Source organism: Theropithecus gelada, chromosome 5 (genome assembly GCF_003255815.1).
Source record: "Theropithecus gelada isolate Dixy chromosome 5, Tgel_1.0, whole genome shotgun sequence".
Classification (NCBI taxonomy): Eukaryota; Metazoa; Chordata; class Mammalia; order Primates; family Cercopithecidae; genus Theropithecus; species Theropithecus gelada.
Window position 1 is genome coordinate 145,061,773 of NC_037672.1, and position 27,324 is coordinate 145,089,096.

The 27,324-nt window shown below is 40.4% G+C and overlaps 1 protein-coding gene and 1 non-coding gene across 5 annotated transcripts in view; one reads left to right on the forward strand and one right to left on the reverse strand.

Moving 5' to 3' along the window:
* The window catches only part of NR3C2 (nuclear receptor subfamily 3 group C member 2), a 374,118-nt gene that overhangs the window by 21,251 nt on the left and 325,543 nt on the right, over nt 1-27,324 (reverse strand). For all 4 annotated transcript variants that reach the window (XM_025385317.1, XM_025385315.1, XM_025385314.1 and 1 more), the window contains 2 exons: nt 22,228-22,358; nt 16,174-16,331 (listed from right to left, as the gene is read on the reverse strand). In XM_025385317.1, the coding sequence (XP_025241102.1) occupies nt 16,174-16,331; nt 22,228-22,358 (289 nt within the window). The remainder of the gene's footprint in view (nt 1-16,173; nt 16,332-22,227; nt 22,359-27,324) is intronic.
* Nucleotides 7,929-8,035, forward strand: LOC112625682. The gene has a single exon (XR_003119743.1). It is a non-coding gene; the product is annotated as a U6 spliceosomal RNA (small nuclear RNA).

Genomic DNA, 27,324 nt, shown 5'->3' on the forward strand with positions numbered 1-27,324 from the left:
TGTTCTTACAGAAAATTACTTGCTTGTAAGTCTTCAAAACTAGCTGTGAACACAGGCACATGTTCTATGGGTTTGTAACTTGTGAAAAATCAGTGATGAAGCAAAAGGACTTGGTGATCATAAGAAAAATACTTTTTCCCCTTCTTTAAATAAACTGGGATCAAACACAGCTTTTAATTTTTGCCAGTTAAGGATTAAAAGAAACAAACTGTTTTCTGTTGTCATTATATATTCATAAGAGAAAGACGATTTTGGCACCAAAACAAACAAAGTGAAAACAAATAAAAACAGAGAACGGGAGAAAATATTTGCAAGTCATAGATTGGAAAAGGGGTCAATATACAGAATATATAAAGAACTCCTACAACTCAACAACAAAAAAACAAAAAATTGATTAAAAAGTTGGGCAAAGACTTGAAAGACATTTCTTCAAAGAAGACTTACAAATGGCCAATAGTGCCTGGAAAGGTATTCAACATCACTAATCAGGGAAATGCAAATCAAAACTACAATGAGTTACCACTTCACAACCATGAAGATGAGTACTAAAAAGAAATGCCGGAAAATAACAAGTGTTCACAAGGATGTGGAGAAATTAGAATCCTTGTTCACTGTTGTTAGTAATGAAAAATGGTGTATCTGCTGTGGGAAAGTTCGGTATTTCCTCAAAAAAATAAATGTAGAATTATCATATGATCCAGCAATCCAATTTCTGGGAATATTCCCAAAAGAATTGAAAGCAGAGTCTCAAAGAGATATTTATACATCCATGTTCATAGCAGTGCTATTCACAATAGCCAAAAGGTGGCAACCCAGATGTCTCTTGACAGATTAGTAGGCAAACACAATGTGGTGTATACACACAATGAAATATTATTCAGCCTTATAAAGGGAGGACATTCTGACACCTGCTGCAACATGGATGAACTTGGAGGACACTATGCTAAGTGAAATGAGCCCGTCACAAAAAGACAAATACTCATATGAGCTACTCCTAGTAGTCAAATTCAGAGACAGAAAGAGGGGCATGGGGAGCTTTAGTTTTGCAAGACAGAGAGCTCTGGAAATTGGTTGTACAACAATGTGAATGTACTTAACACCCACACTGTACACTGAAAAATGGTTAACATGGTAAATTCTATGCTTGTGTATTTTACCACCATTAAAAATAAAATAATAAAAAAGCATAAACTCTTATATGGACATTCCCCCTCCTCATTTCTCTAAAACATAGTACAATTGCATCTTAGAATGTCGCCTGGTTGTTGAACAACAGTTGGTAAGCACTGTGACTTGTCTAAAAACCAGCCACTGAAAAGACATTAACCTTCTTGAAGGAGGTAAGTATATTACCCAGGTTTTGCATTAAGTCAGCCACAGAAAGCTATGACTAAGCACGAAAGACTGAAGAAGACAGAGGTTCTGTGGCTGCAAGTGGAAATGAACCATCATTATAATTAAGGTGTAATGTGAAAGTGATGGGTGAGGAAGGGCTCAGGACCTGCATCACTGAACTAAGTCATGACTTAAAAAGCAAGATCAGCTCAGAAGCCTCATAGCTGCCTTTGATGCTGAACTCTTCACATGGTGATATACACACATCCTCACATATACACACATATATGCATATAGTACATAATAAAGTCAGCTATGGTCTGGAATAGAGTTTCGGGGTTATTTAAAAAGATAGTCTTGTTAAGCTGATGGGATGTCTTAGCCAGGCTTAAACATATAAACACAAAGACATTGTATATTCTCTCAATCACATTTGAACTGCTCACTTACATACATCCCACCATGTAACAGAAACAGCCATCATTCTCTTTTATTTATTAAGGCAATTTTACTATGGAGCTTTGCTGGACAACACTCTTGATATTAAAAAAAAAAAAAAAAAAGGACTGCTGTCCCTGTTTGCTTTGTGGCTTCTAATATAGCTACTGGAAACCCCATGAGCATTATCGCGCCTTGAGTCAATCCACTATTCTTCACAACCACCTCCCAGTTGCTATGGCTACTGAAAGTTGTTCAGGCCATTTGCTAACTGACCTTTCTGCAGCTTCTGCCCCTCAGGCCGCTCACTGGCAAAGTGGGGCACACACTCTCTTTTCTGGCTTGTCCTGAATGTCCCCATTCTACCTCCTTTTCTTCCCTTAGCAGCAGCGCTTTCCCAGACTTATTGCAGCCACCTCCCCATTTGACCACAGTGTTTCCTTTGGACCTTCTCCCGTTCTGCCCTTTTCTCGAGCTGCACCAACACCTGGGCAGTTTCATCCACTCCCAGCTTCAGTGACCACCCACGTGCTGCCGCCTCCCACATCTGCAGCAGCAGGCTGCCTTCCTCACCTTCATCCACAGAACTGTTTACCTGCTGTTCCCTCCAGAATGTCCTAAAGGTCTTTCAAATCCTGTACGTCCTAAACAAGCTCTTCATCCCCCCTCCCAGATCTTCTTGCCCTGAGCCCCGTCCTCTGTGCAGGTACCACCCTGCCCAGCTATCTACTTCCAATCCTGGGGAGTCCTCTTTGACTTGCTCTTTACTCTCTCAACCTCCCCATCCCATTCATCACCAGGAGTCATCATTCCACCACCTGAACCTCTGTTGGTGCTCCTGCCCCAACTTGGCTCTACCACCTCTCGTCTGAACCACAGCACCAATATCCTACTGGGACGCTACCTCCTGCCACTCCTGGATCCTTTAGAATCCGTCAGACAGCACCATTCAGCACAGCTTTCTGCACAGCTTTCTGTTGTCATTACAACAGAATGGTGGTGACTAGCCACATGTGGCTGTGGGGCACTTGAAATGCAGCTAGTGTCTGGGGGACTCCTTTTCCATTTTACTTAAATGTAAAGAGCCCCACATGGCAGTGGAAATGGCATTGGACAGATCAGCTCCAGATTCTCTACAAATGTGGTGAAAATGCCTCAACAGCTTCCTTGACCTGGCTTATGGATTCCATCACTGTCTTCCTTCTCTTTCTCTGCATTCCTCCCATGACTCTCTTGGATACAAGGACATTCTCTCTTTCTCAAAATCAGAATGCTTCTCCCTCCCTTGGGATGTTAACTCCTTTGGCTTAGAGTAGCTTCCCTCTATGTGGTAAACCCCGACTTGACTTTTGAGTGGCAGCTAAGCAGTCATTTCCCTTGCCTCATGCCATGGCCCCTTCTCTACCCTGCCACTTCCCTTTCCAGATGCTCCACGCGTGGTCCTGACACTCCGTAGCACAGTACCTTTCATGCCGGGTTTTCAATCCAGTTTACATGTCTATATTCCCCATCAGACTGCGAGCTCTGTCCTCACAGAGGACACAGGCCCTAGGTCTCTTGTACGGTTGTTGTATCCACAGTGCCTGTGCTGTGCCTGGCATGGTAGAGGCTACCATATGTGCCTCCCCTGCCAGTGGGCTCATGGCCCAAAAGCCAGGCCCGCCCTCTGGGAAGCAGGGCCACTCAGTAGCCCTTCCTTTGCACGTACCCATAGAGGCTGTTTAGAGGGGTAACTGACAGAGATGGCTCATTTCACAGAGTGAAGACCAACTGGACACTGAAAAATCTCTTTTTTAATGTAGTATTCTGGTTACGAAAAGCCTCTGTCCGACAGGTTTGGGAGGAAGAGTCACTGAGCAATTCAGCTGCCTCTCACTATATGAACCTATTCCAAACCCTCGGGGAGCTTTGAGAGATGCAACCATGGCCATTGGAGCTTTGAGAGATGCAACCATAGCCACTGACTGATGCTGCCCTTGAACCACAAATGTAGTGGCCGAAGAAGGAACACATAAGGATGCCCTTTCCAGCTCTACGCAGAGTGATATATTCCAGTTGGACGCCATGGCCCCAGCTGCAGGCATGTAACAAACACCAGTCCTTGGCTTCTCCAGACCTCCCCATACCACACCTCAAGGCGTCTAGGCCAGGCTTTTCCTTCACACTGAAATCACATTTTCACCTATCATGTCCTATTTACCACCCATTTTTAATTATATTTGATGCATTTTCCCAATTGTACAAAATAAAGATGCTTTATATGAAAATAAGCATCCATTGGCACAAGTCAGCCAGAACAATGCATTCTGAACTAGGCTATACTCGTGAAATAAGAAATTTGTAAATGTAAATGCCAGCTCTTAATCTACTTTAGGATTTCAAATTTGGCTCCGCCACCTCCCACTGTAAGACCTTAGTAATCGTTATAGAGATACTGTAAGGCCTTAGCAATTGTTCCATTACCCACTAGGCAATGAGTAAGATCTCCCATATCAGTTATTCATTTAATTTGAAATCTTTATACCTATGAAGATGTCCTTTTCAAAAACAGTGAGGTTTTTTTTTTTTTCCATAAATTATGTCCTCCCCTCTCCCTTGGTGTCTTGCAAGAGGCTTTGCTACCAGTTAGCTGACTGGAATAAATGATTCTTCCTTTACTTAGAGCCCTTCTTAGTCATGGCCTTGTCAAAGAAGAAAGCAGCGCAACACCGCTAACAATTATATTAAATAGTTTAGCTTGGTGAGAGAGAATGCGGCTTTGAATCTCAATCTCTCAGTGTCTCTTACATACACATTCATGGTACTACCAGCTCTGGGTACTTTACTGTAGACATAGAAGCAAGTAGCCTTATTTCATTGTCACCTGAGCAACAGGAAGAGAGGGTGAACATTTGTTCAGTGCCTGTTAATGCGGTAGATGTCTTGGTTCCTGTGTTATTTCATTCACTTCCCCAAACTTCCTACAAGATGGGTATTACTACTGCCTTACAGTCGAAGAAACCAAAAGCCAAAAGTTGAAGTAAAGCACCAAGATGGCTGAAAGAAAGGGTGACCTAGCACCAGAGGCCACACTCTTTCTGTCGTCCGCAGTGGTCTCATTTCCATGGCGGGCTCCTATTTTGGCCTCAGAACATTTCCTGAGGAGAAACTTTGCCTGAGTGGAAAGATGTAAGACAGAATAAAATATGAAGTGAGTGGGCTACGCAAGTAAATGGTGAACACAGCCAAATGTGCAGCTTCCATTCTTCTATATGAGGTAAGAAATGCTTAAAGTAGATTTGTGTCTTCCTGTACACCACTTCTAGTGTGATCCTGAGGAAAATTACCAGACCACAGCAAGATGCAAAAGCACCCACTAATTATATGAACTATGACTCTCTCAAAATAATGTGTGAATAAAAATAATAAAGGGGATATCATCACTGATCCCAAAGAAATACAAACTACCATCAGAGAATACTATAAACACCTCTATGCAAATAAACTAGAAAATCTAGGAGAAATGGATACATTCCCAGACACATATACCTTCTCGAGACTATAATGAATCCCTGAATAGACCAATAACTAGTTCTGAAATTGAGGCAGTAATTAATAGCCTACCAACCAAAAAAAAAAAAAGCCCAGGACTAAACGGATTCACAGCTGAATTCTACTGGAGGTACAAAGAGGAGTTGGTACCATTCCTTCTGAAACTATTACAAAAAATAGAAAAAGGGGGAATCCTCCCTAATTTATTTTAATGAGGCCAGCATCATCCTGATACCAAAACCTGGTGGAGACACAACAAAAAAAGAAAACTTCAGGCCAATATCCCTGATGAATATCGATGTAAAAATCCTCAATAAAATCCTGGCAAACTGAATCCAGCAGTACATCAAAAAGCTTATTCACCACGATCAAGTTGGCTTCATCCCTGGGATGCAAGGCTGGTTCAACATACACAAATCAATAAACGTAATCCATCACATAAACAGAACCAAAGACAAAAACTACATGATTATCTCAATAGATGCAGAAAAGGCCTTCGATAAAATTCAACATCCCTTCATGTTAAAAATTCTCAATAAACTAGGTATTGATGTAACATATCTCAAAATAATAAGAGCTATTTATGACAAACCCATAGCCAATATCATACTGAATGGGCAAAAGCTGGAAGCATTCCCATTGAAAACCAGCACAAAACAAGGAAGCCTTCTCTCACCACTCCCATTCAACATAGTATTGGAAGTTCTGGTAAGAGAAAGATATAAAGGGTATTGAAATAGGAAGAGAGGAAGTCAAATTGTTGCTGTTTGCAGATGACATGATTCTATATTTAGAAAACCCCATCATCTCAGCCCCAAAACTCCTTAAGCTGATAAGCAACTTCAGCAAAGTCTCAGGATATAAAATCAATGTGCAAAAATCACAAGCATTCCCATACACCAACAATAGGCAAGCAAAGGGCCAAATCATGAATGAACTCCCATTTACAACTGCTACAAAGAGAATAAAATACCTAGGAATACATCTTACAAGGGAAGTGAAGGACATCTTCAAGGAGAACTGCAAACCACTGCTCAAGGAAATAAGAGAGGACACAAACAAATGGAAAAACATTCCATGCTCATGTATAGGAAGAGCCAATATCATGAAAATAGCCATACTCCCCAAAATAGTTTACAGATTCAATGTATTCCCATTAAGCTACCATTGACTGTCTTCACAGAATTAGAAAAAACTAATTTAAATTTCATATGGAACCAAAAAAGAGCCCATATAGCCAAGACAATTCTAAGCAAAAAGAAAAAAGTTGGAGGCATCACGCTACCTGAATTCAAACTACATGACAAGGCTACGGTAACCAAAACAGCATGGTACTGGTACCAAAACAGATATATAGACCAATGCAACAGAACAGAAACCTAGAAATAACACCACACATCTACAACCATCTGATCTTTGACAAACCTGACAAAAACAAGCAATTGGGAAAGCATTCCCTGTTTAATAAATGGTGCTGGGAAAACTGGCTAGCCATATGCAGAAAACTGAAACTGGACCCCTTCCTTACACCTTATACAAAAATTAACTCAAGATGGATTAAAGACTTAAACATAAAACCTAAAACCATAAAAACCCTAGAAGAAAACCTAGGCAATACCATGCAGGACATAGGCATGGGCAAAGATTTCATGAGTAAAACACAAAAAGCAATGGCAACAAAAGCCAAACTTGACGAATGGGATTTAATTACACTAAAGAGCTTCTGCACAGCAAAAGAAACTATTATCAGACTGAATAGGCGACCTACAGAATGGAAGAAAATTTTTGCTATCTACCCATCTGACAAAGGTCTAGTACCCAGAATCTACAAGGAACATAAACAAATTTACAAGGGAAAAAAAAAAAAAAAAAACCAAACCAAAAACCCCATCAAAAAGTGGCAAAGACCCTTCTCAAAAGAAGACATTTACACAGTCAGCAAACATGAAAAAAAGCTCATCACCACTGCTCATTAGAGAAATGCAAATGAAAACCACGATGAGATATCATCTCACACCAGTTAGAATGGCAATTATTAAAAAGTCAGGAAACAATAGATGCTGGCGAGGCTGTGGAGAAATAGGAATGCTTTTACACTGTTGGTGGGAATGTAATTTAGTTCAGCCATTGTGGAAGACAGTGTGTTTATTCCTCAAGAATCTAGAACCAGAAATACCATTTGACTCAGCAATCCCATTACTGGGTATATAACCAAAGGATTATACATCATTCTACTATAAAGACACATGCACATGTATGTTTACTGTAGCACTATTTATGATAGCAAAGACTTGGAACCAATCCAAATGCCATCATTGATAGGCTAGGTAAAGAAAATATGGCACATAAAAACCATGGAATACTACACAACTATAAAAAAGAATAAGTTCATGTCCTTTGCAGGGACATGGATGAAGCTGGAAGCCATCATTCTCAGCAAATTAATACAGGAACAGAAAAGCAAACAACACGTTCTCACTCATCAGAGGGAGGTGAACAATAAAAACACATGGACACAGGGAGGAGAACAACACAAACTGAGGCCTATTGGGAGGTCAGGGACAAGGGAGGGAGAGCATTAGGACAGACACCTAATGCATGTGGGGCCTAAAACCTAGATGACGGTGCTCGCTTTGGCAACACATATACTAAAATTGGAATGATACAGAGATGATTAGCATGGCCCCTGTGCAAGGATGACACACAAATTCGTGAAGCGTTCCATATTTTGTTCAGTTAGGAAAAGAAGAAGTCAAATTGTCCCTGTTTGCAGATGGCATGATTATATATTTAGAAAACCCCATTGTCTCAGTCCAAAATCTCCTTAAGCTGATAAGCAACTTCAGCAAAGTCTCAGGATATAAAATCAATGTGCAAAAATCACAAGCATTCTTATACACCAGTAACAGACAAACAGAGAGCCAAATCATGAATGAACTCCCATTCACAATAGCTTCAAAGAGAATAAAATACCTAGGAATCCAACGTACAAGGGATGTAAAGGACCTCTTCAAGGAGAACTACACACCAGTGCTCAGTGAAATAAAAGAGGACACAAACAAATGGAAGAACATTCCATGCTCATGGATAGGAAGAATCAATATTGTGAAAATGGCCATACTGCCCAAGGTAATTTATAGATTCAAAGCCATCCCCATTAAGCTACCAATGACTTTCTTTACAGAATTGGAAAAAAACTGCTTTAAAGTTCATATGGAACCAAAAAAGAGTATGCACTGCCAAGACAATCCTAAGCCAAAAGAACAAAGCTGGAGGCATCACGCTACCTGACTTCAAACTATACTACAAGGCTACAGTAACCAAAACAGCATGGTACTGGTACCAAAACACAGATACAGACCAATGGAACAGAACAGAGCCCTCAGAAATAATACCACACATTTACAGCCATCTGATCTTTGACAAACCTGACAAAAACAAGAAATGGGGAAAGGATATTTAATAAATGGTGCTGGGAAAATTGGCTAGCCATAAGTAGAAAGCTGAAATTGGATCCTTTCCTTACTCCTTATATGAAAATTAATTCAAGATGGATTAGAGACTTAAATGTTAGACCTAAAATCATAAAAACCCTAGAAGAAAACCTAAGTAATACCATTCAGGACATAGGCATGGACAAGGACTTCATGTCTAAAACACCAAAAGCAACAGCAACAAAACCCAAAATTGACAAATGGGATCTAATTAAACTAAGGAGCTTCTGCACAGCAAAAGAAAGGACCATCAGAGTGAACAGCCAACCTACAGAATGGGAGAAAATTTTTGCAATCTACTCATCTGACAAAGGGCTAATATCCAGAACCTATAAAGAACTCAATCAAATTTAAAAGATAAAAGCAAACAACCCCATCAAAAAGTGGGCAAAGAATATGAACAGATACTTCTCAAAAGAAGACATTCATACAGCCAACAGACACATGAAAAAATGCTCATCATCACTGGCCATCAGAGAAATGCAAATCAAAACCACAATGAGATACCATCTCACACCAGTTAGAATGGCAATCATTAAAAAATCAGGAATCAGCAGGTGCTGGAGAGGATGTGGAGAAATAGGAACACTTTTACACTGTTGGTGGGACTGTAAACTAGTTCAAGCATTGTGGAAAACAGGATGGCAATTCCCCAAGGATCTAGAACTAGAAATACCATTTGACCCAGCCATCCCATTACTGGGTATATACCCAAAGGATTGTAAGTCATGCTGCTATAAAGACACATACACACATATGTTTATTGCAGCACTATTCACAATAGCAAAGACTTGGAATCAACCCAAATGTCCATCAGTGACAGACTGGATTAAGAAAATGTGACACATATACACCATGGAATACTATGCAGCCATAAAAAAGGATGAATTCGTGTCCTTTGTAGGGACATGGATGCAGTTGGAAACCATCATTCTCAGCAAACTATCGCAAGAACAGAAAACCAAACACCGCATGTTCTCACTCATAGGTGGGCACTGAACAATGAGATCACTTGGACACAGGAAGGGGAACATCACACACCGGGGCCTATTGTGGGGAGGGGTGGGGGGAGGGATAGCATTAGAAGATATACCTAATGTAAATGATGAGTTAATGGGTGCAGCACACCAACATGGCACATGTATACATATGTAACAAACCTGCACGTTGTTCACATGTACCCTAGAACTTAAAAAAAAAAAAACCAAAACCTAGATGACAGGTTGATAGGTGCAGCAAGTCACCATGGCACATGTATACCTACATAACAAAGCAGCACATTCTGCACATGTATCCCAGAACTTAAAGTAAAATAAAAAATAATAATAATAATAATTTGTGAACAGTCTCTGCTGCTTGTAGCAATATCTCATTTGGTGAGATATTTTGACTCACTGACACTTTTTTTGCTTTTCTATTTGAGACAGATATTGCTCTGTGATGCAGGCTGGAGTGCTGTGGTGCAATCTTGTCTCACTGCAGCCTCTGCCTCCTGGGCTCAAGCAATCTTCTCACCTCAGCCTCCGAAGTAGCTGGTACTACAGGCGCGCATTATCGCACCCAGCTAATTTTGTATTATTAGTAGAGATGGGTTTCATCATGTTGGCTGGGCTGGTCTCTAACTCCTCACCTCAAGTGATCTGCCCACCTCCACCTCCACTTCCCAAAGTACTGGGATTACAAGTGGGAGCCACTGTGCCCAGCCATGTCAATGATACTTAACGCCCTTTTCACCTAAAGAATGACATCTCCCCAGTGTGTACATGTAGTATTTTCTGTACCACAAGATTTCTGTTTCTCACACCACCCACCTTGCCCCTCTAGGAGCAGGGAAGCCATGGGTCCCAGAGCCTGGCTAGAGAAGAGCCATGTCAGCTTCTAGCATGGACCCTGGAGACAAGGAAAGCAGCTATTCAGCAATGGGATCCTCAGAGGCCTTCCTTCTGTCATGCACAGAAGAGCATCTCAGTGACACACTGACCCCTACCCAGCCCAGGGGTAGGTTCTCATCCAGGTCTAATGGTCATGCACAGAAGCAAACGCCTCCAAGCCAAGGCTTGCTCAGCTCATGTTGAGGTCAACTAACATTTTGTTTTGGGATCTGCTACACACACATGATGTTTTAATAAAAACAAGGTTGACTGCCTTCAAGATGTAACCCTGCACCTCACATAACTGATGAATTCCAGAACAGGCCAGGGAAGACGCAAACAAATCTGGAGCACCGGAGGGCGGCGCAGCTGTCCCTAACATTCCTAGATGATGGTTTTCTGATCTCTGAAATCCAGCCCAGCCTAAAAACGAGCAGCTGCTATCAGCCACAAGTGTTCTCTATCATAATGGCAGCGTCCGGAGCACTCAGCAGTGAGTCAAGGAAGTTCTGGCCGCCACCAGCTATCTAGGAACTTAAGAAATCACTCTCCAGGACTGTTTCTTCTTCCATTAAATAAGGATCCTCTGACGCGCCCCTGGAAGTTTTCCATGACCCCTGCCCGGCACAGCTCCTCTGCTTTCTTCACAAGGCTTGGTTCCAATGTAGAATAAGTGTCAGTGAGCCCACAACTCCACCTCCTCGGAGGTCCCAGGACGCTGTCCTGTGACCTCCAGGTGCTGTCTGGCTGCTCTGTCTGGGGGTGTCTCCCTCCTATGACACTGCCTGGCACTTTTAGACACTCATGTATTTGTTGAATGAGATGAACATCGTCCTCTATCGATTACTAAGGACAGACTTTCTGTTTGCATTGGCCCACTGGTCCTGGGAATGTGGCAAGGGCTCACCAACAGATGAATACATAAACATACATGCTCTCAGGGGTCCCACCATCCAGGGAACTGGTCTGAACACCTGATTACTTTCTACCTTGCATTATGCTCCAGTTGCCTCTGTAAACTCTAAGCTTACCATTCTACCAACACAGATGTGTACCATGTGGAAGAAATCCATGTATGTCCTGAGAGTTGTGTGCATGTGTCCCGAGGGCTGGCATACTATGCACACTATTTTTCAGGGGTTGGGTTGGTAGCACATTGTGTATCCTCTGCAGTAGTGTCTATACTGCTAGGCAGGAGGCATATTTTTACTAAGTGTGTATACTGACATAAAATTGCAACATATGTTTAATAGGAAAAGGGCAATTTTTGCCTCAAGAGGTACTATTAATACCATCTTTGTTACTTACTGTTCTACACAATGACCATAACATAAACAGTTCTTGATCTTTCTAAGAATGAACAGAAGTTAGCAATAAATTCATTAGAAATAAGCTTCTTTCACTCATAGGAAATTGCTATTCTTAGAACTAAAAAAATTATTATTGTCAATTCTTTCTTTCTAGTAGAGTAAGGATCTATCTGCTTTACATATGACACCTAAACATTTACAATGCAAAAGTACATCTACTCCTAGTATCCTTACCACAGCTGCTTTGTTTGAAATATTTTTTGGGGGAAAGATTGAAGTTCAGAGGGCTTATGATTCATTAAAGTTGTTAACCGATTCAAACACTCAACTGTCAACCTGTTCTTTCAGCGAATGTGCCTTTCACCCACCTTGGGACCATTTTTCTAGCACATATGTGTACTATGTGGAAGAAATCCACGTGTGTCCTGAGAGCGGTGTGGATGTACCTTGAGAGCTGGCATACTACACACACGGTTTCAGCAGAACTTTGATCTACAGTCCAAGGTTCTTATGTGTGTGACCCTTAAAAACAAATGCTCTTTTTTCCACAAGGTGATCGGAACTAGCCTCTGAGTATAGAGCCAGCACAGAGAAAATTCCACAACTGTTGATTCACTAATTTACTCTAATGAAAAAGCTGTAGGCAGTCTCAAGTCTGAGTAAGTGTGAATGTTAGAAAGGTCCCTCTGGCCTTACAATGCACTTTTCAATGTTCTGTCTGGAAAAGGAATATAAACAGAGTATTCAACATGCTTCTGTCAGGCCACCTTTAAGATCAAACATTTTTGATATTTCAAAATAAAGCTTTTAGAATTAAAATGATTCCAATGATTCTGAAAACGTGGTATTCTTCTTCCAGCCAAGGTGGAGTGAGATGAATTGAAATTACCCTTCCACTTGAAACAACCAAAAGTATTCAAAATAAAGACCATGAAAAAATGATTTCCAAGACACAGGCTAGCAGTGAAGGACAGTGATGCTAGAAGGAAATACAGAGCAAAGCTCTGTGACACTGGCTTATACTAGGGCTTCTCAGATACAGCCCTGAAAGCATGACCCATATAGAAAACAATCATCAACGGGACTTAGTTAAAATGACAAACTCCTGCTCTCCAAAAGACATTGCTAAGAGAATGAAAAATCAGCCGCACTGGGAGAAAATACTGACAGTCAGAATCTGGATTTGCATCCAGAAAATATAAAGAACTCTCAAAACCCAGCAATCAGAAAACAAATTATCCAATTATGAAAAATAAGCCAAAGAGTTGAACAGACACTTCACCAAAGAAGACATAAAGATAAATGAGCATATGAAAAGATGTTCACCATCATCTTCAGGGAAACCAAGTTCAAACCACAGTAAGATACCACTGTGCAGCTATTAGAATGGCTGAAAGTAAACCGACTAACCACGCCAAGAGTCGGCAAGGGTGTGGAGCAATCTGAACCTCACATGCTTCTCTTGGGAATAGTAAATTGTTCAACCATTTTGGAAAACCGTTTGGCAGTTTCTTAAAATATGAAAATATACCCGCCATATTACCCAGGTATTCCACTACAAGGCATTCATCCGAGAAAGGAGAAAGTATATGTCCCTACAAAGACTTGTACATAAAGGCTCAGTATGGCTTTATTTGTAATAGCCTCCAAGCTGGTAGCAACCCAAACAACCATCCATAGGTGACTGCACAAATTAATTGGGGGAAAATCCACACAATGGGAAACTAGCGATAAAAAAAACCCAAAAAACGACAAATTATTTATATATGAAATGGAATCAGTGAATCTCAACGTAACTATGCTAAGTGAAGGAAGCCAGACCAAAAAAGACTACATACCGCATTGTTACATTTATATGTAACACTAGAAAATGCAGACTAATCTCTATTAATAGAAGCAATATAGAAAGCAATTGAGGAGAAGAAGGGTAGGTGGAAAGATTAAAGGAAGGCTGGAGAAAACTTTTGGGGTGATAGATATATTCACTATCTTGATTGTGGTGATAATTTCACAGGTGTGTATAGAAGTCAAAACATAAAATTGTGGACTTTAAATTTGTTCAGTTTATTCTGCATCAGTTCTACCTCAATTAAGAAACCCCAAAGGACACTAATTTACTTTGGAAAACTTTGCATAAAACAGCATTTATGATACAGCCATTCAAAAAACTATTCATTGCGTTCCTATCTATGCCAAGCACTGTGCTGGTGGAAAAAAAAAAAAAAAAAAACCTAGCAAACGAGGTTTTGACCCGTGGACCACTAGGTGAGGCCTCAGTGTTTCCACTGTGCTATGCTGCTTAAGAAAAGTCAATTCTGAAGGGCTTTTGAAAAACCAAGTTTAACTTCTGTTGTCAGCCTCATTACATGGAAATTGTTTCAGAATGTTTCATCTATAATCACATGAATTTTGATATTGCACTTGTGCCTAACTGTACAAATAAGAGAATTTAAGAAAGAACCACAAAACCCCCATTCTATCCTCTACTCAGAGGGCCTTTCAACGAAATTAACAGACGAAAGTAAATCTGCTATGTGTTCTCATGTAGATGATCTGTGGTTTCAACATAAAACGAGTGGGAAGTCTTTGCTCCAGTTTCCTGCATTTCCTTTTGTGTGAGTCATGAAGAGCATAATTTGCTGTGTTCCCCAAAGCCTTGCTTGCCATCATCTCTTATTTCTAAGATTTTCCACTAAGTCACACTCTTTAAGCCACTGACAATTAGCAAAACTATTTATCACTGAGTTCGCCTTGTGGGAATTTGACTTTTGTCATATGAAAAGTTCAAAGAAAGCAGAGGTAAATGATATGCACAGGGTCTCAGTGTAAAACACTGGAAAGTGGCATTCTTTTATCAATCAACCTTATGCCATTAGTTACCACAGAGAGAGAACATTCTGCTGTCATAATGGAATTTCTAAAAGATGGACCATTATTTCCAATAATAACACCATTATAGTACTGGTCATCAAGCCTGTCAACATTTTCCTTAATAGAAAAATATTTTTAAAAGAGTTTACTACTCAGATCTTACAGGCTGAACTTAGGCAATAAATTCTCCAAAAGAAAGTATGGAAACTTCACAAATATGAAGAACTAAATTAGCATGACTGCATACAACATTCTCTGAGCCAGAACTGGAGAAGCTGCTTGCAAAATGAAACAAGAAGCATATTTTAAATGACATACAAAGCAAGTTATCCAAATAGAAACTGCTAAAACCACCTCGGCTATATCTATAATTGATTAAATTAGAAACAAGCTTAGAATCTCCTTTCTGTATTCACACAAGACAAGAAAGGTGACTCCTATGAAGAATAATGAATATAAGATTCAAAAGTTGGCAAAGATTGAGATGATCCAAGCTGGCCCTGAACCACTAATAATGTTTTTGAAAGATTGGGTTATTAGATTAACAGTTGTAGAAGATGAACACTATTTATGCAATGTTAAAGCAAACATTTTTATTAACCAAACATTTTTTAAATTGCGAGCAAAAATGTGAAACTCAATCTGACACCTGTGGCAAATCTGAGGGCCTTCCCTGGTCCAGGGAATACTCTCTGCTGTCAATGAGGTTTGTTCCAAAGGTTATTTGAAAAAAAAAATTTTTTTTTAAACTTAATCAGTTTTTAACTCTTGCTGCTTTCCACCAGATGATTTACCCTGATTCTTCCCAAAGCCCTGTGTATGGCAGATGCCACCTGACAGCAATAACTCAAGCATACCCTGAGAATGACCCTATGGCTTAAGAAGAATATGTGTTCAGGGTTCTAAGCTAAGGAATCTGAGAGTGGCCAACCTGGAGATTCACTCCTAATCTATAGAGGACATCTGAATCCCTGGCCCATTCTTTGGAATGTAGGTCATCCAGGGGATCGAGGCCCTTTGTCATGGGTTAAATGGAGGTTGCTAGGCGGAAATGCTATATAACCTGAATGCTTTTTATAAATGGGAGTGGTTTTCTTGCACTACTCTTGGCCCATCCTGTATGTAAGTACCCAATAAACCCTATGTTTCATTCCCTGGCTCTGGGTCTCTTCTTCAGCCCCTTGGACATGGTGACATCCTTAATGGAGTCAACAGGGGTCTAGCATGACACTCTGAAAACTCTCAGTCTCTGTTTCCTTTGGTCAGCGGCGTGTATGTGGTTGCTGATCCTTCACTTAGGAACCAAGGAAGGGCTCTACTCACGTCATGCATAGAGTCCAGCAGCTTGGTCAGTTGGTAGAACCTCTGCCAGCTCTGCCCAGAATTGTTGGGACACTTAGTTACCATCTTCCTTAGTTCTTTGATGTAATTTGTCCTCATTTCTTCAAATGCAGCCTGGCTTTTGAGGCCATCCTTTGGAACTGTGTTAAGGAAAATAGACATGTAAATTTCAAGGATGGAAAACAACTTTAGCTTCTTAGCAGGTAAGGCCATATACTGATTTTGAGGTTAGATACTAAATCTCAACTGCATTTATGAATAAATATGGCAGTTGTCTACTGGCAAATACTTCTACACATACATACACAAAGAACAACAACTATTTATCAGATGTGTCTTATCATACACTTTGCACAGACTAGTTCACTTAACCCTGACACCAATATTATGACATAACTGTTATATCATTCTCATTTTACAGATGAGGAAACTGAACACTGCAGGCTGAATCACTTGCCCATGGACACAATAAAAAAAGGCAGAGAAGGGGTGGTATCAACTTAGGTCTGTCTGTTTCCAAAGCCTTTCTCTTAACCACAATGCCACATTGCCTTGTGGCTGGTCATCCAAGTGTTTATGAATCCCAACTTGCCAATACCTCAGAGACAGGAAAATATATTTTGATTTTCCAGGATAACTGAAGAGTCACAGACAATCTAGGTTGGGGCTAGAATTAGAAATCAACATCTTCATTCTCAAGTTCAAATATTAAAGACATTCGGGGGAACTGACCATCTACGAAGTAGAGGATGCTGCTTACAAAGAAGCACTTTCTATCCACTTGGCACCAGGATCGCATGACCACTAAGGCACATGACCTCCCAGTACAACCTCATAAAGCGTCTGTACATTAAAATATATTTTCTTATCTCTGAGGTATTGGCAAGTTAGGATTCATGTACACTGGTTTATGTGTGTGAGGAGGGAACACCAACAGTGGCTCTGCACGCAAGGCAAAATTTAAAACTTTCAAAGAGAATGAACCATGTTCATCTGTATCTTTGATAAGGTAGAAAACTAAGGATAATATTTTCTTCTTTCCTTTTATGTGGTGGCTAGCTTTCGTATGTTTTTTAAAAAATTCACTTAAAAAAGAATACTTTGAAATTCAGGACTTGTAAGCTTATCAAGTGCTTCTGTGACCCACTGAGAAGCAGGTCCCAGGACATTTGTGAAAGTACTTTATTAAGAAATGAAGTCCAGGTGTAGGACAGAATGTAAGCATTTTTTTTTCCACTATAGCCAATAGTTACGTTTATGCCTTAACACTGAATAAGAAAATCACTTAGAATTTTATTTTTAGGAGATAAAGACCTAATGAAAATTCATCTTGGGATATTAACATTCTGATTTTGAAACTGCTCGTACTTTCACTTCTTAATTACCTATTATATTTTCTAATTTCCCATAACTGGTATAAATAATTATTTACTTTGGCCATCAGCACTTTGAGATGGTTCTGAGTATTGTGTGCAACCCTGGAAGCCAGGCATACTGCTGTTTCCAAATAAACCCTGTTATCCTATAAAAAGATGGATTATCTTGCAAATTAACTTCTACTATTATGTTAATAATCATCTTGAGTTTAATTGTTGAGAGTTTTGATTTGTCATTTATTTAAGTCTATTTTTGTGAGGGGAAAAGTAAATCGCTAATAGTAACTGCACAAATTCCTGAGGCTGCCATATTATGGTTTAAAATATTTGACATTCACATTAAATGTTAAATGCTATCCATTATATAACAAATAGTATTTTTTCTCCTTAAAACTTTATTTTAAAAGTAAAAAAACATAAAGAACAGTAATAACCAGAATGTTAATAGTAAAACCATAAATCCAATTTCTACCAAAATTTTAATGTTAACTTAAAACTTTCTAAAAGACAGGAAAAGTTTGCAGATATTTTACACTTCCCACCCACAGATTAGCATTTAAGTTATAAAACTGTACAAAGTAAATGTTTAGTTTTTCGTTATAGATACTTATATGGACATCACCCCATACATGAAAAGTTGACTAGTGGTAGAATAAATAAGTTTCACTATTATATTTCAATACCATTTGGTACATCTAAGATTAACCAAATTTATATTTCTGATAGTTGTAGATCAAAAATTCTAAAAATTATAACAACTTGTCAAACAGTATTACTTATACATTATTGCTGTAACTGAAATATAGCGTACTAGTTTCCCAGCCAGATTTTTTAGAAGTTGAAACAAACCCACAAATAAAGAGAACTTAAGCAAAACCTCAAATTTTGGAGTTCTGCCCAGAGTTTCTGAATTTACTTATTAAATGCAGCAGAGCTGCTGGAAATCATCCAAAATCTGGAGAAGAGCAAAGAGGCAACTGGGGTGGAAGTCTGCTTTCCTCAAGAACATGAGAGCCTCTGATGTCAGTCCTGAAACACTTTGATACGCTGGACATCAGGTGTGCATTTGACAGTCCTGAGATGAAAAATTTTCATGTGTTCTATCACAGATTAGCAAAACAAGCTTACTAAAACCTGCAGTTTTTATGGTTCACAAAATGCACCTATGTTTTCCTACCTTTTCATTTTGCTTCTTCTGCATTGAAAAAAATTAGAATTCAAACTACTGAGCTACTTGGGGGCTAATAAATTAATTCAAGTAGCTTCAAAATGATATCAGAATCTATTATGGGCTGAGTGAATATTAAGACATCAATTTAGATTGAGTAGTCAACATTCATAAAGAATTAGTACCACAAGCACTTTAAAAAATGTTTCATTTATATTCTATCATCCATTTGTCATAATTTTAAACATATTTTTCTAACCAGTAATGGTTAATAACCTAGCTTGGAAGACGAGTAAAATCTTTTTCAGTGAATTTAAAGATTATAGTTCCAAAGTTATACTCCAGAAAGAATAAATCAGGAACAACAGAAACCTTGGTGAAGAGTGGAGCAGGAGGTGGACCCTGCAGGTGAGGGGCTGTAAACACAAGAGCAGCGGGAGATGGGGCTGGGTGTAATTAGTGAGGAATGGTGGGGCCTGTGGCAAACTGAAGAGAACACGCCCTGCCCCGGGCAATTGAATTCAATGAAAATAAAACAAAAGGCCAAAAGCAACCCCAAAACCCTGTGCTGGCCAAATAAAACACAGCTGTGAACTGCTGGCCCCACCTCCCTACCAGGACTGCCGGTTTGCCCCCTCTGCTACGGAGTCTGCGATTCTGCCTTTTGGACACTCCGCCCTCACTGCTGCCATTGTGTGCCACCTGCCATCCGCCTGCCTTTCAGCCTCTTGGTGCCTGCTCTTAGGGTAGCAGGAACAACACTAGAGGTAAAGTCCCAAGCCATCGGTTTTAGTCCTAGCTCATAGAGGATATTGAACACATCACACTTATGTGCCTCCGTTTTGTCAACTTTAGAAAAGGCCTATCAATCTCCCAGGGTGATTTTAAGCATTAAATTAGATAACATATGGAAAAACACTTTGCAAATTGCAAGGTGCCAAACATAGGTGAGGCAGGATGATTACACATGTCACCACTGCCTCCCCTCTTCCTGCTTTGATCGCTACCTGATTCCAGCTTATTTTCCACAGACCCAGTCCCTCTCTGCTGGAAACAGCAGCTCTTCATATGCATTCAATCCTGAGTACCTTGGCTAGTCTTGGCCCTTTTCTCCAAATGACTTTACTGATCACTGCCCCTTCTCCCACACCTCTGTTTCAGGGACCCATGGCAAGGGCTAGGCACAGACTGGATACTCCAAGGTGTCACTAGGCACTCTCTCCTCCTCTGAAGTCCATGCCACTGGCCGAGGCACCCTTTCAGGCTCTTAACATCTGGAACATTTCTCAGTTTCCTCAGTGGCCATCGCATAAGGCTCAGAGTTTTCCTCTCCACACTGTCTCCTGTCATCTTTCTGGGTCTCGCCCTCATCTGATGGGAGCTTCCTCAAATTCTTTCCCCTCTGTTGGAAAATTCCTGTGCTGTTGTCGGAGTTACAACTGCCGCACATCCTTGTCAAAGCTAATCCTGTCCTCTCTTGTCTCCTCTGGCACTTTATGCCGTCAACTTCTCTCCTCCCATACTTGGTTCCAGAAGCCCAAAAAAGCTTCTCATCAATTAGCAAGTCCCTGGCATGCTAGCATCTGCCCGATGCCTAACGGTCAACTCCAGTGGCCTTCTATCAGGGTTATCAACTTTCTCTGTGGAGGCCATGCTGTTCGTTACACCCCTTTTGGAAACTCTCACTTCCTGGCTTCCAATACCATATACTCTCCCATTATCTGCACATCTCTGACAGTTCTGTCTCTGTCCTGCAGCCTCTGCTACCTTCCTGTAACACAGCTCCACTGGCTCTCTCTGGACGATGGTAACCCCACTCACCATTGGAATTACACTACAATTTTCTATAAGGATAATTTCAAATTTATATCTCCATGCTCAAACCTGTCTTCACAGTCCCAGTCCCCAGTTGTCCCCATCTTTTGGCTGTTTCTATCAGGACACAGAGTTGGTATCAAAAAATTAACCTATCCAAAACAGAACTCATTTTACACTTCACACAATCTACTCCAAATCCTGATGTTAACATATTCCTATTAATGGCATCACTACTGTGGCTAGTCATTTCTCTGTGCTCAAAACCTGTGTCACTCTGACCCACAGCACTTTTATTTCCCTTCCTAGGCAGCTGCCAAGGCCAACTCTACAATGTTTCTGGACTCCACTTGCTCCTGTCCATCATACTACCAGTCATGGTAATGCCCCCCATTACTTCCACAGGCTCCCAGCAGGTCTCTGTGCTTCCAATTGGGCTAAGTTCTCTGTCTCTGCCTCTCTCCCATCCTGTCTCTCTCCTCTTGAATCTATTCCACCAGAGAGACCCTTATAAAGCCATACAATACGGCTTTGATCCTGTCATCCCACTGCTCAAAAGCCTTCAGCATTGCCCTCTTCTGCCCACCTAATGACGTTCAGATTTCTTCAATGGACATTGAATATTTTGGTCTAATCGACACCCCAATCTTATTCCCCAATTTTATTCCCCATGACTCCTCCACCTAACATAACTTGATGCACCTTTAAAAAATAAATGATTACATAAATAAAATAAAGAATTGGAAGGCAAAACAACCCCTCCCCGCTAAGTATTACTGCCTATATAGACTTCCTCACAGGTCCACACTCATTCATACTGATGTTCATGGCAATGCCATCTCACACCTTCTATCCAACCTATGGCCCTTGCAAAACCCTCCAAGATCCAGCTGCATCACGTGTCCCTCCCCAGATCCCCAGAACTGAATGTGCTCTTCTCTTCTTTGAACCACCATTACATTCCTTACCTCTATCATAGTAAATAATTACTTTCCATATGTATTAAAGATATCTTTGGCCAGGCATGGTGGCTCACACCTATAATCTCAGCACTTTGGGACGCTGAGGCTAGTGGATCACCAGAGGTCAGGAGTTTGAGACCACCCTGGCCAACAGGTCGAAAGCCCATCTCTACTAAAAATACAAAAATTAGCCAGGCATGGTGGCACATGCCTGTAATCCCAGCTACTTGGGAGGCCAAGACAGGAGAATCGCTTGAACCTGGGAGGTGGAGGCTGCAGTGAGCCAAGATCATACCACTGCACTCTGGCCTGGGCAACAGAGCAAGACTCCATCTCAAAAAAAAAAAAAAAAAAATTTTTTTTTTTGAACTTTTCTTTGAGTACAAACTCCATGAGGATAAAGACTGTGCTTCATTAACCCTTGTGTTTCCTGAATTGCCCAATCCTACTATACACGTAACAGACACTTTATAAACACTGAGTGGTTGGATGGATGAAGGAATATTGGGATATGCTCTTTCATATGCCCAAAGCTTCATACTTTGCAAGTAACTTAGTTCATCAAAGGTCAAAGGCTTCCTCCAATTTCTTCAATGTTTCTGTTTGATTTTTGTTTTTGGTACCAACTACCTGAATACAATAAATATAGGCTACCACCCTATGGGGAAGATGAGCTGGTAATACAGAAACAGTGCCAGGATGGGCATCAATTTACTTGTGCTTAGTAGCAGCAAAACTTTCATGATGGTGTATTCTTCAAAGGTGAGCTGCAGTCGAACGAACTGAAGGCTGATTTGGTGCATCCCCTGGCATAGTTCATACATGGCAGACTGATGCATCTTCTCTCTGCAAAGGAAAAGAAGAAAATGTCTGAGAATGCAAGATTCATTATCAAACCCAGACTGGCAGCCTGAGGCAGCTTAATAAGAGATCTGACTCAGAATTCTCCTTTTGGCTTCAACATGGAGCAGATGTGTATTTTAAAGACAAGTCAGACGCTTTTCATAGTGATTGGTAAATTGCTTCTAGACCAATACTGCTGGGCCGTTTACTTGTACCCTGTGAGAATGTGTCAGGAGCACTGAAACCAACCCTTTCAAAGTATGCCATGATTTCATTTTATGTCAAGAGTAATACTGACTGATTAAGATTTTAGTGTGTTATAGTGAGACCATCCACAAAGCAGAGAAGCTGCTGTGATCTGGGGCAAAGCCCACAGACTTTTGTTCCTTTTCAGTCACAGATATCCAGCATTTATAGGAAAGGACTGAGCTAGATGCTATGAACATAGGACGGGGATGACCAATCTTATTTCTTCATGGACCTTCCTTACAGAGGTCATGGAACATGTTATTAACTATTTACATCAACATGTTTTAAAAGGGAAATTAAAAAATACTTTAAAAGGTGAGAACACCAAATGGAATCTCTCTGATAAAGAGAAAAAATGACAAGGGAGGTTGGCACAACATATACAAATACTTCCACACACACAACCAAACAATACCCTCACACCACTGTCCAAATGCTTCCATAAAAATCCATGTTATCTAAAAACAGAAGTCATTATTTTCTCTTTGCTTAAGAAGTAAGCAAGGCATCACTATTTTCTGTAGATGTTTTCCCTCAAAGTAATAAACCTTTTGTAAGGCCCTGGGTAACTACTGGTTCATGGTGACCAGACTGTAAAAAGTGAAAGAGACACTATTGGTGAAAAATGAGAAAGGACTTGACAAAGGCCAAATAAACAGAAAACAAGGCCTGGATGGTGGATCTATTAAAGGGTGACTGAAAGCAGACAGCATCTGCTGGAAAGCAATGTGGGGATCTCTCTTCCAGGATGGATTCTGGGGCTCCCCTCAATTGGCAGAAATCTCTTGCATCTCAACTCTGAATGCCAATTATAAGGAACCCATAATGAAACACAGCACATGTTCTCTGCATTATTATATATCTTTCCTTTCCCCCAATAAGCTAGAAGCCATTTTAAATTAAGGAAATATTTTAAACACACACATATGCTAACAGCAGGAGCTTCCGAATCTACCATCCAGAATTAACAGTGTAAACAAATGCTACTATTTTTGCCATATGTGCATCAGATTTTTAAAAATTAAACATGGCAGAGTTAATGCCCACTCTGCCTTCTTCCCCGATCCCATCCATCTCTTCCTCTTTCAAGAAGGGAACCACCCAGTCTGATTATCATTTCCTCTCAGATGTGTGTATTTCACTACACATGTGTGTATCTACAAAAACAGCATACAGTACTGCTTTGTTTTATGTAAATTTGAAATTAGATATGCACATCCTTCTGCAACTTATTTTTATTCAACAATAACTTTGAGATGTATCTATTTTGATACAGGTAACTAAGTTAATTCATTTTAACTGCTTCGAGCTTCATTTGTTTGAATGTACTGCATTTTACTTATCCATTGCTCTACTGATGGACACTTGGGTTGTTTGCTCTTTATTACTATCACAAATGATGCCCAAGGAATATCCTTGTCATTTCTATAGGATACAGAACGAAAACAGAACTTCTGAGTCATAGATTTGCGCATGTCTCCTGCTTTCATTCCAACCAGCAGAGCATGAGCATGCCCTTACTCCACATCCCCACCAATGCTTGCCATTATCCAATTTCATTTTTTTTCCATTTGATGGGAGGTTGAATGGGTAGATAGCACACGGTTGCTTTTATTTCCATTTCCATTATCACCAGTAGATTCCGTATTTACTCATCATTTGGGTGTCTTCTGTGGTGATTTGACTCTTCATCTTTACCAAATTTACTCATTTTTTCCTTCTTGCACTGAGTAACACCATTTTTATTCCTAATAATTTTGTGCCTTAAAAATGCTGTCTGATCTTCACATTGTTTTTTTCGCTGTCTGCCTCTTTTTCTTGCTCTCTTTAGAACTTACCAGGTGTGCTGTCCACCTTTCTTTTGATCCCTTAGTTTCAAACTTCCCATGTAATTATATTTCACACATATCTTCTAAACACAAAAGGCTGGATTCAGAAATCTGAGAGTCTCTGTATTTTAATAACTCAGTTTAATCTGTTTTTATTTATCATGATTACTGACAAGTTTGGATGTTCTCTACCATTTTAACCTACTTTCCTTCCTCTTTCCCTTCTTTCTCTTTCTCTTCCTTTCATTGGATTGATCTACTAGCTTTTTAGCCTCCTGTTGTGGGAAGTCAGGGACCCCAAATGGAGGGACTAGCTGGAGCTGTGGCAGAGGAACATAAATTGTGAAGATTTCATTTTAATATGGACATTTATCAGTTCCCAAATAATACTTTTATAATTTCTTATGCCTGCCTTTAATCTCTTAATCCTGTTATCTTCGTAAGCTGAGGATGTATGTCACCTCAGGACCACTGTGATAATTATGTTAACTGTACAAATTGATTGTAAAACAGTGTGTTTGAACAATATGAAATCAGTGCACCTTGAAAAAGAACAGAATAACAGTGATTTTTAGGGAACAAGGGAAGACAACCATAAGGTCTGACTGCCTGCGGGGTCAGGCAAAAAGGGCCATATTTTTCTTCTTGCAGAGAGCCTATAAACAGACGTGCAAGTAGGGAAGATATCGCTAAATTCTTTTCCTAGCAAGGAATATTAATACCCTGGGAAAGGAATGTGTTTCTGGGGGTAGGTCTATAAACGGCCGCTCTGGGAGTGTATGTCTTATGCGGTTGAGATAAGGACTGAGATACGCCCTGGTTACCTGCAGTACCCTCGGGCTTACTAGGGTGGGGAAAAACTCCGCCCTGGTAAATTTGTGGTCAGACGGGTTCTCTGCTCTCGAACCCTGTTTTCTGTTGTTTAAAATATTTATCTGGCTGGGCGCAGTGGCTCAAGCCTGTAATCCCAGCACTTTGGGAGCCCGAGATGGGCGGATCATGAGGTCAGGAGATCGAGACCATCCTGGCTAACATGGTGAAACCCCGTCTCTACTAAAAAATACAAAAAACTAGCTGGGCAAGGTGGCGGGCGCCTGTAGCCCCAGCTACTCGGGAGGCTGAGGCAGGAGAATGGTGTAAACCTGGGAGGTGGAGCTTGCAGTGAGCTGAGATCTGGCCACTGCACTCCAGCCTGGGCAACAGAGCGAGACTCTGTCTCAAAAAAAAGAAAAAAAAAATATCAAGACAATACATGCACCACTGAACATAGACCCTTATCAGTAGTTCTGCTTTTGCCCTTTGCCTTGTGATCTTTGTTGGACCCTTATCACTGGTTCTGCTTTTGCCCTTTGTCCTGTTCCCTCAGAAGCATGTGATCTTTGTTACACCCTTATTAGTAGTTCTGCTTTTTGCCCTTTGAAGCATGTGATCTTTGTACCTACTCCCTGTTCTTACATCCCCTCCCCCTTTGAAACCCTTAATAAAACTTGCTGGTTTTGATGCTCAGGTGGGCATCATGGTCCTACCAATATGTGATGTCACCCCCAGTGGCCCAGCGGTAAAATTCCTCTCTTTATACTGTCTCTCTTTATTTCTCAGCTAGCTGACACTTATGGAAAATAGAAAGAACCTACATTGAAATATTGGGGATGGGTTCCCCCAACAGGCCCCCTCTGCTATAGCTCTACAGGATTTAGAAGCTATACATGCTGTTTTCACACCTTAAGTCATCACTGTTAAATCTAGTTTCTCTCATACACACACACTCCCGGTCTGCTTAGATTTCCCCAGTGTTTCTCTGAACACCCTCACTTCTTGACTTTACTCCTGAGTTCAATTTCTTACTTATTGAAGAATGTATTTTAGTAATTCTTTCAGCAGTGATTAGTTGATAAATGTTCCGGGGCTGGGTGCAGTGGTTCATGCTTGTAATCTAGCACTTTGGGAGGCTGAGGCAGGCATATCACCTGAGGTCAGGTGTTCAAGACAAGCCTGGCCAACATGGTGAAACCCCATCTCTACAAAAATACAAAAATTAGCTGGGCATGATGGCAGGTGCCTGTAATCCTAGCTACCAGGAGGGTGAGGTGGAAGAATCACTTGAACTGGGAGGCAGAGGTAATAGTGAGCCAAAGTCAGCCATTGCACCCTAGCCTGGGTGATAGAGCGAGACTCCGTCCCAAAGCAAAACAAAAGTTCATGTCTCATGTCTTTGGTCTCAATTTGTCTGAAAATGTCTTTATTTTACCTTCATTCCTGGATGATATTTTAAAAAGCTATGGATTTCTAGCTTGACAGGTGATTTACCGCAGTACTTTGCAGATAGTATTCAACTACACATGGGCCTTAATTGTTGCTTTTGGGAAATTTCCTGTTAGTCTAATTGTCGTTCTCCTGAAGGTGGCCTGCATTTTTCTCTTTGGTAGCTTTAAAAATTTTTCTCTATTTATATGATGCCTGCAGTTTCATGACGATGTACCGAGGTGCAGACTGATTTTTATTTCTCCTGTTCAGGACTCAATGTCCTTATTCAACTTGCATATATAAGTATTCCTTCAGTTCTAAAATGTTTTTAGTCATTGTCCCTTCAAATATCACCCCATCCTGTTCCTGTTATTTTTCGTTTTTAAACTCCAGTTAGCAGTATGTTGGACCTTCTCCTCATGTCTTCCACATTAGCCTCTCTTTCATATTTTCTTGCTTTTTATCTCTCTGTACTGCATTCCTAGGTGATTTTCTCAGATCTGTTTTCCATATAATCTACTGTTTAATACAGTGTTTTAATTTTAGTGGCAGTATTTTTCATGTTGAGGAGCTGAGAAATGCTCTATTCAATTCTCTCTCAAACATTTCTGTTCTTTTCCATAGGTATTTCTCCTTTACATATCTAG